The 18880-nt window shown below is 50.9% G+C and overlaps 1 protein-coding gene across 4 annotated transcripts in view; it reads right to left on the minus strand.

Moving 5' to 3' along the window:
- The window catches only part of ITGA9 (integrin subunit alpha 9), a 361953-nt gene that overhangs the window by 316749 nt on the left and 26324 nt on the right, over positions 1-18880 (minus strand). For all 4 annotated transcript variants that reach the window (XM_043595760.1, XM_043595758.1, XM_043595761.1 and 1 more), the window contains exons 4-5: positions 16642-16765; positions 3643-3710 (exon numbers count right to left, since the gene is read on the minus strand). In XM_043595760.1, coding sequence (XP_043451695.1) covers positions 3643-3710; positions 16642-16765 — 192 coding nt within the window. The remainder of the gene's footprint in view (positions 1-3642; positions 3711-16641; positions 16766-18880) is intronic.

Here is an 18880-nt window from a genome sequence, read left to right on the forward strand (position 1 = left end):
TGGCGCACAGAAACGCAAGTTTCTCTGCAAGGCAAAGGCCACCCGGCCTGACTTACATGTAGAATCCCTTCCGTAAACAGTGAGGGCCTTTTCCCTAGGTACACATGTTAGCAGAACCTCCAGAGGTACAGGGGCGTGGGGTGTGCCACGGGCTTTTCTCTGTGAGCTGTAAGTTGGCCTGAGCAGAGGTGGGGGCAGGGCAGATGGGCACTCAGGCTCTGCAACAGAAGTCTGTGTCCCAGACTTCACCCAGATGTCTCCAGGCTCCCGCGGTAGTGCTCCTGCACGGGTGGGCCGGTCCACGTCTCCTCTAGCTACTCACAAGGATCTGTCTCTCTCCTCCGGAGCTACAACAATAAAGGTCCCAGGAAGCTCTCCCTTATCCTCAGTAACAGGCTAAAACTCACGTGGTATCCGTAACGGAGACAGCTTTGGCAACCCCTGGGTCACAGACCTTCAGGCCAAGCAGGCGCCTCGGGCCAGCGTCCTTGGGGGCAACGTGGCCACATCCGGAAGGCCACAGAAGCAGTTGCCAGCCCTGTGCAGGAACAGCCGAGCCCACAGCAAGAGCAAGCCCAAGTGACGAGGTCAGCGGGAGGGCGGGCGAGGGGACAAGTCCTGCCTGACCCTTTCAACCACATTTCCTGCACGGCCTCCGACAGCTGAAGTTCCAGAAACAAGAGAGGCCGTGAGTTCAAAGACCTCGTGTTTAGGGAGGCAAAGCCCAGGGCAGCCAGGAGACGGTGGCCGGGTCAGAGGGCTGAGCCTCCCACTCCCTGGCCCCACAACCCCACATCACATGCCCTCCAGCCCCACTGCTGTTTGCCCAGCCGGCACACGCTGAGACTCCGTGGCTCCCAGAGCCTCGAGTTCCCATAGGTGCTCCCGTTCCTCTGGTCACCAGCAGCCGGCACAGGCACCTGGGTTCCCATCCGGCCCTGCCCTTCCCGCTCCTCCTACCAAGACCTCCTTCTGCCTGGCCCCGATGCCCTGCCTTCCCTGACCTTCTGGCTGGTGAGACCATAAGGACACCCCCTCCCTGGGAACTCCTTCTCTCCCTTAGTTCTCCACCAACGGCTCTGATGAGCCCTCATTTCTGTAATGAGTCTACTTTTTAGTAGCTAAAGGAGGCTAAAGGAGGCATCCTTCCCCCCACCCCATCCCCAGTTCCAGGCTGAGCATACCCAGCTCCCTCGCAGAGGTACTAGCAATGGCCAGATCCGAGTTTCCAACTCGGGTGGGATTGTGGTCTCTGCATCCAAGCATCTTCCAAAAACACCTCTGAGTGCCCCATCCATCACCTCACACCCATCCCTTTACCTCCTCCGGTGATTCATCTCTAGACAGCCTTCTTCCCACGGGGGCACTACTGTTCTCCAGAACCCTGGCTCAACACATACTTCGTCTATACCACAGTTCCCTGGCCATCCAGCCCACTGATACGGCCTTGATATTCTCCAATTGCTCCGCTCGCTTCTTATTCCCGCCCTGTTGTTTTGTGGCTGGACCCCATCACAGACCCCCACCCCCGCCCCGGCCTCCCTCCAGGCCCTCCCACTTTTAAAGTCCTGGCCACACCAGCCCACCCAGCCTTTCTCTCTCAGCACTGCCATCCATGGTGTCCGTGACCTGCTCGTGGGCTGACAGTGGTTCCCTGTTGCCTACTGAGCTGAGTCATACTTTACTAGACCTTCCTGGAGGAGCGACAGCCCCAGAAGTTACCCCATCTAAATGTGCAACAGAGATGGAGGAAGCGTATGAGCCTGGCATATGGCAGGATAGGATTTCAAGCCAGTGGGGTGAGAAAACCTGGTCAGCAGACCAATATGACAACAGGCAACTACACGTTTAGGAAAACAACGGAGTTTGTTTCCAGCATATAATGTCTGCGAAAACAAATGCGAGAGATAAATCTTTTTTTTTTCCTTAAATTTTTTTAATGTTTGTTTATTTTTGAGAGAGACAGAGACAGAATGCGAGCGGGTTAGGGGCCGAGAGAGAGGGAGACACAGAATCCAAAGCAGGCTCCAGGCTCCGAGCTGTCAGCACAGAGCCCGACGCGGGGCGTGAACTCACAAACCGTGAGATCATGACCCGAGCCGAAGTCGGACGCTCAACCAACTGAACCACCCAGGTGCCCCTGACAGGGCTCGATTTTGAAAGATTCCTCAGGCTGCTGTGCAGAAAACACAGGGTGGGAGTTGAGAACAGATGCAGACTGAGGTGATGGAAATGTTCTCAAGCTAGAGAGGCCATGGTTACACAACACTGTGAATGCAGTAAATACCACTGGATTGTTTGCTTCAATATGGTCAATATAGGGTCACCCGGGGGGCTCGATCAGTTAAACACTGACTCTTGATTTTGGCTCAGGTCATGATTTCACCGTTTATTTAGTGGGACTGAGCCCACGTTGGGCTGTGCACGGACAGCACAGAGCCTGCTTGGGATTCTCTCTCTCCCCTTCTCTCTGCCCCTCCTCCCACTCAGGCTCGCTCTCTCTCTCTCTCTCTCTCTCTCTCTCTCTCTCAATATAAACTTTTTAAAAATGGTCAAAATGGTCAATTTCATGTTATGTATATTTTACTACAAAAAAAAAAAAAAGCAGATGCAGGGAGCTCAAACCAGAGCATCTCAGGGGCGCCTGGGGGGCTCAGTCGGTTGAGCGTCCAACTTCGGCTCAAGTCATGATCTCACAGTTCGTGAGTTCGAGCCCCGCATCAGGCTCTGTGCTGACAGCTCAGAGCCTGGAGCCTGCTTTGGTTTCTGTGTCTCCTTCTCTCTCTGTTCCTCCCCTGCTCACGCTCTGTCTCTCCCAAAAATAAATAAAGATTTAAAAAAAATTTTTTTTAATAAATAAGCATTAAACCAGCACATCTCCAGGTGACGACCGTGGCTTTTCCAGAGGGTGACGATGGTGGGGAATTGAAACGGTCACATTTGGGATATGTTTTGGAGGTTCAAATAACAGGAGTGCAGATGAATTCTAAATGAAAAGTACTCTTTCGTTTGGGCCTGGACAACCACCTGGATGACTGGGCCACTTACAGGACCTGACACGGAACTTCGCACACGGCACATAATCAAAATGATGCCTGAGAAACGAGGGGCGGATGCGAAGGGGACACTCAAAGTAGGTAAGACTCACTTAAGAACAGTCCCTCAAGATGTACCAGCAGCCAAAGATCATGGTACCACTACACAGGCACATGAGTATTCAAGTGCACGGTCCTTTGCAATTTGGGAAAGGGGCTGGCTGAGTTGCATACAAAATCCTACGATCTCTCCACCTAGGACACAGGAATGATAGGAGGTGACGCTTAATACATCCTCCTCACTGCCAGCAACAAGACACATACTTGACTGAGCATCATCCCACCTGCACTCCCGTGAATCAATTCCTTCCATGGGTCTCCGAGTCAAGAGGACTCCTTAGAGAAACTGTCCAAATAGCTGTATCCTCCAGATGAGCCCGCCCACCCTCCCCCGGTGCCTTCTGGCCAGCAGGCGCCCCCGCCGGTTTCCATAAGCTTCCCTGGATGCGACTGGAGGCATCATCTCAAGAAGCTCCCAAGACCACCATCAGCCAGGAAATGAACACCACCAGCAGGAGGGCAGAGATGCCCAGCGGCCGACACCCACCTCGGTGAAGAAGCCTGCTATCCCAGCCTGGCAGGAGCCGTGTTCCTCTCCGTACTTCTTCTTATACTCTAGAGGGGAGGAAGGAAAGAAACAAACCACAGCCTCGTCAGTCTGTACCGGTCGTGTGTGGAGCGGCTGAGCGTGCTGGCCACTTCCCCGTGCACCGCTGTGGGCCGGGCCCAGGGATGCCTTCCAGGCCGGGGTGTGGAAGGAAAGTCTCAGGAATCCACCAGACCTCAAAACTCCAGGCTCTGGTGCCATCGGGCCGTGAGGCTCCCAAGCGCCCCAGCGGACTTCCTGCACGCATGTAGGGGCGAGAGGAGCGGCAGCCGTGGTAATTAAGTGGGAGGCGGGTGACGATTATTTCATTTACTCCAGACAGGATGGAGCGCCCTGGGAGGAAAAGGAGCTGAACACATGAGCCAGAAATGGAATGATGTGGCCATCCCTGTGTGGAGTCCCCTGGAAGACAACCCCTCCTCAGAGCTGGAGGCAATATGATTCTTGCCATCCAGCCAGAAACTAGCCATCGGAGCCTGGGGCTGCAGGAAGAGGGGACCCCACCAGACCTGCCCCGCACTCGGTTACACTATCACTGATGGGGTATGGTGACGCTATACATTGACCCCTGTATCTTCCATAAAAGGGGAAGCTCTCTCCAGGTCAAAATTAACACAAGCGGTTAAGTTCTTTTTCCTCTACCGTTCCCTCGCCGTTCCCAACACTCTGACCCGACAAAGGGGGCATTCTGTTGCTGATGTTCTATTCTTCAGTTGGAAGGAAGATGTTTTCGCACGTTCTAGGCACTGTTAGCTGCGTCCACGCACGCCATTGCCTTGGTCTCTTATCCCTGGGAGCCCATACTGTCATCGGTTAAATAGGTAAAACTCCTGAGGCTCAGAGAGGTTAGGTGAATTGTTCAAGGCCACACAGCTAGTAAATGGCAAAGCCAAGATTCCCATTTGTTCACCTCTGTGGCCTATCAAAGGCTCTGTGGAGTGAGTGATTACTCAAAACCCATACAGTGACCAGCCGGCTGAAATAATTACATGGGTAAAGACACGGAGAGAGAGAGACATTCTGCTCAGGTGACTCTGATTAATTACACGTGAAACCAACACTGTCGGATACAGGTTCATGACTGCCTGCCCCTGGGCACCTGCAGGCCTGGGCTACCCAACGGAATAACCCAGTGATCCCCATGTCACCCCGGGGCTCTTGGCACATCTCTGCTACCATTAAAGGCAATATACTTAATTTTGAAACAAAATAAATAATCCAGAGGAACAATGAAGCTATGATTGCAACAAAAAGCCACTTCCTGCAGCTCGAGTGTGCACTAGAGGAGAAGGGGGAAAAGGACCCTGGGGAAATATACAGAGTAGTTCAGTTTCTAACAACACTCACCGCAGAGCCTGGTAACATTTTCCAGTAAGTGGCCATTAACCGACTGCTAAATTACAACGGAATGTCAATTGAGTTACTCCTCTTCCTTGAGAGGGCTAAATCAGTTCCTCTAGCTTGTTCTGTTATTACGAGGAGAACTCACAGGCCTGTCAGCAAGCAACCCAGGGACAATGCACCCCGCCTGTTCTCTGCAAAAATCTTGCACCAGGGCTGGAAGTGGGGCTTATGCAAAGTCCTAAAGACATCACGCATCAAACTGTCTGATGGCAAGAAATAATAAAAATTAATACCAAATCCTACATCAAATAGCATAATGGCAAGAAGGATCAAAATGTCCCAACCCGAACAAACAGTTATATTACATCTGGAAGGTCCGGCAAAAAGCGTATCCTCCCCCACTGCCTCCGAGGGTTAAACAGCCAAATGTAACTCTCATGCAAATGAACCGAAGAAAATTCAGACCCCACCAGCTGAACGAAGGGACAGAGCAGGACACATCGGTTCAGCCTCGTCAATGTATGACATGAGTAAGGACTGCACAGGAACCTTTGACATTTCAAAGAAAATAGTCTCAAGGTCTCCTTTGTAACAGGGACTCCAAAAATAGCAGATATGAAAACGTGTCTTTCTCCATCTCAGCCCCAAACTGTGCTGGTCAGCTCTAGGCCAGGAGCAGGACGCAGGGCGCCTGAGGGAGCCACGGCCACTCCGGGAGCTAGCAGTGCTCCCACTCCCGGCCCCAAAAAAAGTCCTGAGCCAGCATCGAGGTACCGGTAAAGGCCAGCCCCAGGCTCCCCAAGCTGGGACGGCCTCATCAGAGGTCTGAGGGCCAGGGACACACAGAAAACAGGCACGATCCCACCGGCTTTGACTTTCTGAGACCCAAGGGTCTACACCTGCCTTCTTGGGATGGTCTAGAGCAGGGGATCAAACCACGTGGGGCTCCTGACTAGTACCCAGAGCGCTGACCTCCCAGAAACTTCTGTAACGCCGATTCACCCCTTCAGCTTGGAACAGGATCCAGTCCTAAGGCTTCCACCCCCACCCCATCCCACCACACATAGTCTGCGGGGAGGAGAGGCAGTCACGGCAGTTCAAGTCTAGGAAGGATCAGCTGGTGTGACCGGATCAGACACTTGCATATTCTGAGCGGTCCACAGCCTTCCAGAACTCCTGCTCAGAACAGCTTCTCTGTCCAAGTGAGCCTGGAGGTGTATGTAAATCATACCCCCTCCCCATCACAGCATGCGTTTGTTTATCACGGCTGATTCGACACCAAGATGAATTGGTTCATCTCACTGTCCCCAACACCAGCCTTGTGCCAGTTAGGAGCAAGAGCCAGCGCTGGTATGCTAAGGGAACACGCAGGCAAGTGGCTCTGTGCACAGCCCCAAGGCCCAGGCGGAGACAGAAGAGGGGCAAGCACGTTCCTCCAGCCACGAAGCACCGGAACTCTCCAACCTACATGCTTTGGACCTTTGTCCCCACTGCTCTGCCAGCCCTGACCTCTGCCTTCCAATAGGTCAGGCTCCCTGACCACCAGCCCCAGCCTCGTTTCAAAAGGAGTTGTGTTCTGGGCACCAGGAATCCTGAGCCCCCCGCCCGGGCCACCACTAACCCCAAAGGCCTAAGGATTGTGGTGGTGGTGGCTGGGATTGGAGCAGGGCAGGGACCCACAGGATCGATGTTTCTGGGCTTTCTAAACCTAGATTGGCTAATTCTACCTCGGGCAATTCCGTTCCCTTTGGGGCCTCAGGAGGAAAGGGACAGAATGCTCAGATCCAGTTCCCGAGACGGCAGGAAAGCCTGTATACCACAGAGCTTTGAAAAGGGCGGTAGGCGTGGAGACAAGAGGCTGCCCCATCCCAGCGTCCCCAAGAAACCCCCCGCCCAGGTCACAATCCCTTCCTCCACTGAGAAGTCCAGGCAGTGCAGGCTGGAAGGATGGGGTCGTACCTCCAGACGCCTGTGTCCCCAGAAGAACTTCTCCTGCACAAACACAGGCTGTGGGCCCCACATTGGCGACTCCTGGCCATGTCCACACAATCTCCACCTGCCCCAAGGATGTGGCCGGGCAGAGAGCTACAACAAGCCCGTACCCTCCCCTGCTGCCGTGGAACAAAACATTTATCCACCTTGAAGCAGCAGAGGGGAATCAGGCTTGGCATGACAGCAGCCCACGGATGCAACAACAAACCTAACACCGTTTAATCCAGTGGGACTGAATCCGAGAAGCCAAAGATGTGGCTGAACAAGGGGACCCGGAAATCACACGGCGGAGGTGGGAACAGATTGCCGTGGGTGGGTTTGAATTTCTTGGCCTGCGGCACATGCTGATCCATTAACTTGTGTGGCTCCTCCGTTCTAAAAACGGTAGTATTTTCCTTGGGTGAGCTGCTGCGTTTACTAAGCCCTGTCTAAACAGAAGGCAATTCAGAGAGGAAAAAAATAGTGGTTTCCAAGTGTTCACAACCCACGACTCAATACATGGACCTTACGCTAATGAATTTTAATTCGATCAAGAATTTAATTGGGTGGGGTCACCTCCTGCACCTCTTCCCCAATTGCTGGTGGGATAAAACCAGCCCATGGAAAGATCAAGATTTACATGCAGTGTAACATATAATTCCTTCTGATCTCTCTTCCTATTTCAGAAAGGTTCGGCTCTCAAAGATAGTCTTTGCAATGCGTCGATTTTAAAATTATTTTTCCCATAGCTCCTGAACTTAGCCATGAAACAGAGACAAAAATAGCCTTCTGGTCTTAAGTCATTTCTGAATTTTTGCTCAATTTCTGAGTGAATACCAAGCAACTAATCATTCAGCTATAATTTAGAGGACAATGAATTTGGGAAGACAGATCTCTGCTAGTAAGAAGGGCAGCTCAACATGTAAAACTGAAAAGACAAAACTATCCTCAGTTGCAAGGGATGACAGTCTAAGTGGAAAAAAAAAAAAGTAAATAACCTAAATAGCTAGGTTAGAGAAGAAAGGAAACCATTTTATCAAAATAATTAACAATTAGGGGCGCCTGGGTGGCTCAGTCGGTCAAGCATCCGACTTCAGCTCAGGTCAGCCTCATCAATGTATGACATGAGTAAGGACTGTGATCTTGCGGTTTGTGAGTTCGAGCCCCGCGTCGGGCTCTGCACTGACAGCTCAGAGCCTGGAGCCTGCTTCACGTTCTGCGTCTCCCTCTCTCTCTGCCCCTCCCCCACTCGTATCTGTCTCTCTCTCTCTCTCTGTCTCTCTCTCAAAAATAAATAAACATTAAAAAATTTGTGTTTAAATATTTAATAATTAAGCAATGGTGGGCATTATAAGGCAAACTACAGAAAGCCAGAAACTTACAATAGAGAGAAGCTTTAAGAGGGGAAGAGATCTTTAGAGCGTGTCTATAATTCGAATCCTATCCGTTTATTTTACAGATGGAGTCACTATTGCTCAGAGAGGGCAAGGAGTCTGTTGCAAGGCACACAGCAAATTAGGCTGAGTCAGGGTGAAAGGGCAGGGCTCCTGAACGCCCACACCATCATGCTTCACAGAGCACATCTGCAGTGATAAAATTCTTATCCTTTAAAAAAAAAAAAAGTTTTCCATCGATGGATGAATGGATACACAAACTGGCATTCATTCAGTGGAATATGAAGTCTTAGGGAAGGAAACTCTAATGCGTGCTACAATACAGATGCCCCCGAGGACATCACGTTAAGTGAAATAAGCCAGTCGCAAAAGGACAAATACTGTATGATTGCACTTCCATGAGGCGTCTGAAGTGGTGAAACTCACGGAGACAGGAAGGAGAACGGCAGTTGTCAGGGCCCGCAGGGGCGGCGGTGGGGGGCGAGGGGGTGCGGTGGAGCAATGGAGCGTTGTCTCGTGGGGACAGAGTTCCAGTCTGGGACGCTGGCAAAGTTCTCAAGATGGACAGCGGTGTTTGCACGACAACGCACGTATGCGATACCCCGACGGCACACTTAGAAACGGTTACGATGGTAAATGTCACGTTTTGTACTTTTTGCAAAAATTCTGAAAAGGTTTTAATGTTTTGCAGCCCTGAAATAGTTCCTTCCACACCCAGAATCCACTACCAATCTTGCCAACTTCAGAAGCAGAAGCGAGCAACTGTACAGGCACAAAATCATATACCTGCACTCAACGTACTGTGTGCCGCAGACGACGTGTTCGTGTCACCCTAGAATTCATATCTTGAAACCCTAATCCCTGATGCAACGGTATCAGGTGATGGGGCCTCGGCAGGTGACCAGCATTAGGTGAGGTCATGAGGGTAGAGCCCCCATAAATGGGCGTGGTGCCCTCTTGTGAGTCCCGAAAGTCCTAAGGGAGTTTGTCTCTCTGCTCTCCACCACGTGAGGACACAGAAGAGCGTCCTCACCAGATGCCCAATCAGCCAGGGCCTTGATCTTGGGCTTCCCAGCCTCCAGAACAGTGAGATATAGGTGCCTGTTGTTTGCAGCTGCCGCGTCTATGGTACTTTCCTTACGGCAGCCCAAAATGACCAACAACGCACGCCGTGTTAGCTTTCGTCCCTCCAAAAAAAAGTGACCCCGAACACGGGACAGTCACATCTCAGTGAGAGTCCCAGCTCCGAACAGAATAGAATTCACATGATGACCGAAGCTAACAGACTCAGGGAGTGACTACCCCTGACGCATGGACAAACCACTGTTCAGACATGATACCAAATGCTTACAGTAAGGAAAGATCTAGGACGCAGAGCAGATGGGCCTCCCAGTACATGTTATCAGGCTGAGGGGCCCCATCTGCCCCCTGCACCTGCTGGAACTTGTCTATAGTTTGCGTCTACAGTTACAACTGCAACGTAGCTTGAGAAGTCTCTAGCGTAGTGTCCTAAAAATTCAGGATAAAATTATGACATAACAGGAGATTTTGCTGAGCGATGGGCCACAGCACCCCAGTAGTCACAAAGAAAACCAACACCCCAACAGAACAGGTGGTGCAAAGAAACCTTCTCTAAACTTAAAAGCCAACAATCATTTCTCTGCTTAATGAGCCTGTGACCTTCACCATCCTCCCCAAGCCTGTTTTCTCATCTGTGTAATGGGGATAAGAACACTTACCCCCAGAATGATGTCACTACTCAGGAGGATCATAAGTGTTAATTACCTAACACAATACCTGGCAGCCGGTAGGTAACTCTGAAACTGTTAGTTTCTGTGAGAGGAATAAAACCCAGGATACCCATCATACAGATTTGCAATTTTAGGAGAGGAGATTCCTAACATTTGGACCTCCAGAAGGAAATGTTAGACGATGCGGTCTGAGCAGTCAAGGATTCCACACGATGCATGGAAACATGTTTGGAACACAGAATATATTTGTGCCCGTGGTAACATTTCTTGGCACAAAACGGAAATCTTGATGGGGTTCCCTGAGCCCCAAGAGCCACTGCCACAGAGCTGGTCTCTTCTTCTGGCCCTGGCGTTTCCCTCTGGCCACCCTCCCTCTCTCTCTCCTCCTCAGGGTCCCTCTCCGCCTTGACTGGCTATAACACAGAACTACATCTGTTTTTAAATTTGCTGTATTTACTTAAATGAGATAATGTTTATGAAAGCTCTTTAGAAACCATAAAATCCTATGTAAATGTAGAGTTCTTTATTTAATAAAAGTGTATGGGGCTTGTTCTTGAATTTTTAAATGGATCAACTTAGCCTTTTAGGGATCTCTCCAAAACAAAACAAAAACACAACCGAACAAGACAAAACCTCAAACCCTTTTCATTTGTAAATGGACCTTGATTGATTTTTATCCCCTGTAGAGCCACAGCATTCAACATTAGACAGGGGGGGATAAAAACTTCACATCTGAATGGGTGATCTATTTCCTCCTCTAGAAATAAGCACCGTCCTGAGAGATACAAATCAGCTGGGAATAAAAGGCCAGTCACACCCAGATAAGAAAGAAGGAAAGTGGCACAGAAATCTTGGGAATCAATGGGACAATTTTAAAGCACAGTAAAATTTGATAAATTCAGACCCTAACAATTCCCAACATGAGAAGGTTTAAACAGGGCATGAATTAAATTTGAGAGCATCTACAAAAACAAAAAGAAAAAAAAAGGGGGGGGGGGAGGGAGGGGAGAGATCTCACCAAGCAAATAAATCGTGCCAACAGGATGTTTAAAGATATTTAAGAAATTATAATCTTTCCATAGAGCCTTCAAATCATTTTTGTAATATCCGACTTTCTACAGCCTTCATTATCTAGTCATTAAAGCAGGATCGGCTAGAAACCTTCTCGGAAGGTTTAAGGATACTGTAACAGCACTTAATTAGAAAAATCATACTTACTGAGGGTTCACCCTGAGCTCCGAACTATGTTAGGCACCTGATATATCTCAAATACCTCTTCAGGAGGGATTAATCTCCCCATTTTTACAGATGAGGGTCCCGAGGCTCAAAGTCACCCAAAGTAGGAGCTGTGGGTGCAACCACAGGGACAAGCGATTCTGAAACCGGGTCTAATATCCAATGTTGCTCTGCCTGCTCCTGTTCATCAGTGTTTTACCTGGACCACTTTTTGTTAATTTAGCAGAGCTGCTCCCTGGTTTTTCCATATTCGTGAGGCTTTTTCTGTCGCGGTAAAAAGAGGACTTGTTCAGACCCCACTGCTGCCGAGCTCTGGCTTCTTGCCTCGGTGGGCTCAAGGGCAAACGATGAAAGACACCTCTGTGCCTCATAGTCTCCATGCACTGACTCAACTTCTGGGAGCCCCCAAGTAGGACTTGGTGCACAGTCCCAGGCTTCACAGAGCTTTCTCTTCAGTTTACAACTGGCTTCCCCCCTCACCGTCCCACTGAACCTCTCGTTTTCCCACACGTTCTGATAAAACCAAACAACATATGGTAGCAATGATGCTGTTCTTGTATCAAACATAAACTAAACGGCTGACTTAACGGCATGCTCCACTGGTTTACTTTGTGTCCTAAGTTCATTTTTGTTTCCCATTCCCTTTACATTTCCTGGTTCCAAACAGGATATTCTGATAGCATTTCCCACCCACCCAGAAACAGGAAGCACCTGAAAAGTCATGAGAAAAATGTCTTTGTGCCAAAGACCGATTTTTTAAGAATTCAAAAGTTTTGAGACAGTTTGGACAGGGGCCCACATACTTCGAGGCTTTCCTCTATTAAACCAAACTTGCAACATTCTGAAGAGAGCACAGGTGACCCTCAGCGAGACCCATAATAAGGCCACAACGAGAGAACAATGTGTAGTCTTTCTCAGCACTTCTGAAATTTCTCATGAGCCCCTGACAATAACCTTCCGAAGTAATGCCAGGGAGGCATCACGGCATGTATTCCCACGGAGGGCCCAGCCACAGGCGTGAGGCCACAGAGGCACAGAAGAGCAGGCCCCAGCCCAGCTTCCTACGCTCTTCAGTGGTCCTCCAGCTATCCCACAAAATGCACACCCAGAAGCAGCCGGGTCCCCTCCTCCCCTCCCAGCACCCACCGCCACGACCGACACTGGATTCCCACCGTTCCTTTCTTCCGTGAGCCCCAGTCGGGTGCAGACTCTAAGGGGGTATCCATTCCTCCAGGAGTTGCAAATTGAAATAAGCTGTCTTAAGGCCACTTAGACCCGGGATGCGGCTTGGGCCCTTGGGGAGAGGTGCCCTGTAGTATTTACGCTGGCATGAGATTCTCTCCCCCGCACGGCTCTCCCTCTTGTGAAACATCATGTTTCCACTGTTTTCCCCTGTGGATGGGGAACTTGACAGCTGGCACTGGGTCACTTGGGTTTGATTTATCAGGCACTTAAGATTGTGTGGATTTTATTCCTAGCAGACAAATCAGGAACCCCACAGTGATTGACAAACACTTGCCTAGCAAGCATATAGTACATTAGCACGGAATACAGACTACAAGCACATATATGCTTAGTGCGCACGCTCACGTGGACACGCACACAGGGCACTGTTCTAAGAACTTACAAGTTTTAACTCACTTCGTCCTCTTCACAGACCCCTGAGGTAGCTTAGGCACAGCTCAGCACATTAACAATGTGGCAGAGCTAGGACTCGAACCCTGGCAGTCTGGGTCCGGAGTCTGTGCTCTTAGCCACCAGGCTACTTGGCCTCTCCATTGCATGGCACATGCATAACGGGAGGGAACGAAAAACTTGGCCCGGAGCAAGCCACACCGCATCTCTAGACCTCAATAAAGATAGGCTGGTCGAGATGATATCCAAAAGGTCCTGTCAAATTGTGAAATATTTTAGTTGTACCGTACTTAGCTGTAACGTGATCCCCCACTTGGACCAGAGAGCCTGAGTCACCGAGTTTTTCCACATTAAGAGAAAATGTGGTTACTTTAAGACCAAAAGTAGTCCACAGAACTGGGAGGTGGACATCCCCAAAGTCAACAGAGCCCAGGCCAGGGTTCTCTGTGGCCGGCATCCCCCATCCTGCCAAGCCAGTCTTCTAGAGAAATCTGAGCACTTACCACTCTTGCCTCCACAGGACCAAGCACCACAGAAACATTCTCTTCAGGGTCCCATTGTTCTAGGGGCTGCTCTTATACCCCAACACTCCTGGGGGAGTGTTGAGTTAGGACACGGAAGTGTGTGTGTGCCCATGGGAAAGAAGGATTAGGCAGAGGGACGGGGTGAAGAGGGACCACCATTTTGCTTATTTTTTGGCTGGCTCCATTTGGCCACCATTAAGCCAAGGAACAGTGGAAGAGTAATCCTGGAAGCCTGAGCTGATCCCACATCCACTGTCGTGTGAGGAATCTGGGATCACGAGATGAGCCCCGTGTCAGCTTAAACTGCGTAATAACCACAAAATCTGTGACAGATAACAGGCATTCGTTTCTCACTCCCACTCCTACAGATCAGCTGGGGTTTGGCCATCTAGTTGGGCTCTGGCTGTAGGTTCAGTTCAAGTCCGTTCCACACGTAGCTCGTCTGGGACCAGTGAGCCACAGGGGCCACGTCCTATGGTGAGGATCCCAAGCACCCAGGGGGGTGGGGTGGGGTGGGGGACACAGACAACACCTCCGAAGGCCCAGAGCTCACACACACTTGTGAATGAGGGACACTTGTGGAACAGTCACCTGGCCTCACTGTAGCCCTCCTTGGCTCACGTGGGTTTCCATCTTCCTGCTAAGCATCACACCAGAGCCACCAGCAACGGGGAAGGCAGGCAGGGCCTGCTCTTGAGAGCACCGACACCCAAAACGTTCACGTCTGGGTAGTTCAGTCGCCCTCTCTTGTTCTGTGAGGGTTGTTGACTGGCTCTTATTAAAGTCTCATTTAAGTTGGAAATTTCAAAACACACACAGAAATCACCACTAACCAAGAGGGCACAAAATGACTTGCTGAGGTCAGACAGACGAGAAATCCAAATCCCAGCTCTAACATTTACTGTAGGAGTGACCTCCGGCAACTTATTTCAATGGAGTCTCAGCTTCCTCATCTGTCACAGGAGAAGGCCAACCTCCAAGCCCACCTTTGGGGGCCCCACCCATTTTCCCTCAGCCCTTACCATTTCCGTGAAGCAGCCTGGCCTCCAGCACCTACATCTCTCCGCCAGGGGCCTTGCCCTGCCCCCACACACGGCAGGACAGAATGGTGGAAAGACTCCAGCCCCCACACTCTTCAGGTGGGTAATTCCAAGGTGTGCTCCATGCTGGCCCCCAAGCTCCCGAGACTTGCCCACGACGGTAGCCTGTTAGGCAGCATCCCTTAGGGGCTGCGATTCCTTCCCTTTCTCGTTTCCCACGCCCCCACTGGCGTCTTCTAGAACAACCTCCAGAAAACTACCCCTCTTCAAACCCAAGCAAAGAATAGCTACGTTCTAAGGGATTAAGTGAGAGAATGTGTGAAGTCCCCAAACCAACACCGGCCTAGTGCTGATCTCACGTCTGAGGACAACAGACGTGCCGGAAGCGTGAGCCATGGTGGCTGGTGGTGCACATAACATTGGGCTCCAGCGACCGCGTCAGAGGTCTGTCCTTTTGCGTTCTGATTCTTATAGGGGTACACAGAGGAATCGCTGGGGACGGCAACGTGTCCATATTTCACAACACGTCTCCTGGGAAAACCAACATGCTGGTCGTATTGCGTAACTAGTTTGGATTCCATCGTCACTGCCTCTAGTACCTCTGTCGATTTCCTCACCTCTCCCTGGGCCAACGAGCTACCCAAAAAGTTGTTCCAGGGGCTTTGCCTTTTCTTCCTGGGGGGACAAAGTGAGGAATAGGCTGGGGCAGTCAGGACACCGCCCTGACCCCTTATTTGTGTCTTCATACTATCTATCCCTTCCTCTTGACGGACTACATCACACCTATTTTTCAGATGAAGTTTTTCTTCTGACCGGGACAATGCAGAGACAAAGGGGGCCAGAGTTCAATTTCCCCACATGGCCCGGCGACAGCTGACCAAATGCTGACACAGGAAAAGAACAAGGCTCACCCTCACGGAAGGATGGGGTTCGTGTCTCCTGCAGGGACCCTGCCAGTTCTTCTGCGGGGACATTGCACGGAACACCTGCTCGGGACACTTGAGTCCCCTTCAGGGCCCTGGAGGGTCCTCCATGAGGCAGAAAAATGGATGTGCCCAGGCAGCATTTCTCAGAATCATTTTTGGTGGCCACAGATTTGAAACCTGGGAAACCCCAGGGAGACCCAGAGGAAACGTGAACAGAGGCTGGTGGAGACTTGGGTCCAAACAAATAAATTAGGGGGAATATAACCAGCACAGCACTTAAAGAGGAAACGAGTTCTATCTCACTCGGAACCAAGCAAAGAAAACCTGATATACAAGCTATAAAACTGATGAAAAGGAGAGTGTTTCCTGAACCCTTCAAGCTCAAGTTCAACTGAGCTAAATAACGATCAGCTCAAAAAGAATTTTTTTAAGAAATGATAATAACAATAGTGATGATGATGATCAGCTCATGGTCCAGTGCCCAGGTGTTTGGAGGTTTTAAGCAGGGAGCCTGAGAAATACATTTCCTTCCAAGACCCCAGGTGCTCCTTGGCAAGGTCTGAAAACTGCCATGAGGTGCGCAGACCAGATGGGAAGGAAGGTCAGCCGTGGGATGTCACGGAATGACTGAATCCTGAGTCTCCTCTTCCCCCTGCCTCAGGACGTTTGTCCGTGGAGCTGTCTCCGGAGCATTAGGATCCTTTGGGAGCTGGGACTGTGGAGACTCTCTGGGCCAACCTCTGAATTTTCAGGCGAGGACACTGAGGTCCAGAGAGAGAAAGTACGTTTCCCAAGGCTGCACAGCATGTGGCAGTGCCTCTGCCTGATGGCTTGGCTGAGGCTCAGTGAATCTCGGTCTGAGACTTCACACAGCTCTGTAAGCACCGTGGACCCTGGGGCAGAGATGGGCCGGGCTGGGCAGGGCCTGGAACCACGGCCCCCTTGTCACCCCATTCCCTGGGTGGGGCCGTGGGTGCCAAGAGGCCAATCAGGGACCCAGTGCTGCCTCTGGTCAGAATTTGGGAAGCTGAGGGGAACGGAGATGATGCGCGTGGCTTTGGGTACCTTGGGGGTGGAGATCTGGCATGGGGATGGGGGTGAGAATCAGCAGCTCTCACCTTCATAGCAGGGGATCAGCGTCCTGCCTTTGGCCTGGAGGTTGGACGGGATGATGTAACAGAAGCCATGGGGCAGGATGTGGTCTGTTTCATAGTAGATGTTCTTCCAGCGGTGGGCACAGGCCTAAAGGACAGAGAGGGGGGTCAGAGCAGGAAAGTCAGCCCCAGCAGGTCCCAAAGCAGAACCCAGGCAACACCTGGTGGTTGTGTGGGAGGAGAGGGGCAGAGGGGCCAGAAAGCCACCCTCCCTCCTGTCCCGCCAGAGCCTGGCACCAGCTGTTTGGGGCATCGGCAACCTACATGAGCGAACCCCAGGAGGCTACTAGGAAGAGACAGGAAACAAATACGTAAACTAACGAGGACTATACCTAGTGCTGAGCACCGGGAAGGAAAGACCGGAGTTATGGGACAGAGACTCTGGAGGTGGGAAGGATGGAGGTCAGGGAGACAGGAGAGCAAACCAGCCACGCTGAGGGTGCAGGACAGTGTTCCAGGAGAGGGGTCACTGGGTGCAGAGGAAGCCCCCGCGAAAGGCTTGAAGGTTCGAGGGAAAGGAAGGTGGGCGGGTCTGGACTGTGGTGGGAGGGAAGAGGTCAGAGAGGGGACGGGGCCAGCCCACGGGGGTCTTGCAGAGCGTGGGGACTATTACCTTCGTGGACGTGCAAGGGAAGCCGACAGTCTCACACAGGTGAGTGGCATGACCTGGTTTACAGTTTAGAGAGAGAACGTAGCCACGGTGTGGAGCCCGCAGGCGGGCAAGAGTGGAAGTGAACATCCAACGGATGCTGGGCTGGGGGGAACAGCAGGATCGCGGGAGGGGCGCGTCCTTCCCCACCCGCCACAGAAGTCCCCCACTCGGACACACCTGCCCGCTCCAGTTACATGTGTGCAGGTGACCTCGCACATCCCAGCACCCACAAGTTTGGTTAGGGGCCGACCCGCTTCCTGCAAGGGTGGGCACCCTGCCCAGCCTGTTTCTCACGGACACATACTCACTTCTGCCCCCGGTCCACTCTGGCCTACAAATGTATTTTCCTAAAATATTGCATTCTAAAATAATCAGAGCTTTTGCTTGTTTGTTTAAAGTTTATTTATTTTGAGTGTGAGAGAGACTAGGGGAGGAACAGAGAGAGGGAGAGAGAGAATATCCCGAGCAGGCTCTGAACTGCCAGTGTGGAGCCCAAGGTGGGGTTCAATCTCACAACCATGAGATTACGACCTGAGCCAAGATCGAGAGTCGGACGCTCAACTGACTGAGCCGTCAAATATTTTGGCATCCCAGAATAATCAGACCTTTTAATTTCTTGGTCTCTTTCCTTCGAATGCACAACAGGTCACAACGTTCAGCATCTACAGGGCCCACATTTGCTTTCTTCTGCAATGCTAGAGGGAGGCCAGAGGCGTCTTTGGAATTCCTATTTTCCACACGGGAAGCCCAAGTGTCAGCGTGGCTCCCTTAAGTCTCAGAGCCAGCAAGTGCTGCCTACCTTGGGGGAACCCACCGCTTCAGGGTCCTCCTTGTCTCACTAGAAAACCTTGTCCATTTTCCATTTGAAAGTTCCCGTTCCGGCCATCCCTATCAAGATAACACCAGCATTCTTCACAGAGCTAGAACACACAATCCTACAATTTGTATGGAACCACAAAAGACCCCGAATAGCCAAAGCGATCTTGAAAAAGAAAGCCAAAGCTGGAGGCATCACAATCCCCGACTTCAAGCTGTATTACAAAGCTGCAATCATCAAGGCACTATGGTACTGGCACAAAAACAGACATCTGGGTCAGTGGAACAGAACAGAGAACCGGAAATGGACCCACAAACGTATGGCCAACTAATCTTTGACAAAGCAGGAAAGAATAACCAATGTTACAAAGACAGTCTCTTCAGCAAGTGGTGCTGGGAAAACTGGACAGTGACATGCAGAAGAATGAACCTGGACCACTTTCTTACACCAGACACAAAAATCAACTCAAAATGGATGAAAGACCTAAATGTAAGATAAGAAGCCATCAAAATCCTAGAGGAGAAAGCAGGCAAAAACCTCTTTGACCTCAGCCCCAGCAACTTCTTATTTAACATGTCTCCGGAAGCAAGGGAAACAAAAGCAAAAATGAACTATTGGGACCTCGTCAACATAAAAATCTTCTGCACGATGAAGGAAACAATCAGCAAAACTAAAACACAACCTACAGAATGGGAGAAGATATTTGCAAATGACAGATCAGATAAAGGGTTAGC

The sequence above is a fragment of the Prionailurus bengalensis genome, chromosome C2, assembly GCF_016509475.1.
Source record: "Prionailurus bengalensis isolate Pbe53 chromosome C2, Fcat_Pben_1.1_paternal_pri, whole genome shotgun sequence".
NCBI classification, from domain to species: Eukaryota; Metazoa; Chordata; class Mammalia; order Carnivora; family Felidae; genus Prionailurus; species Prionailurus bengalensis.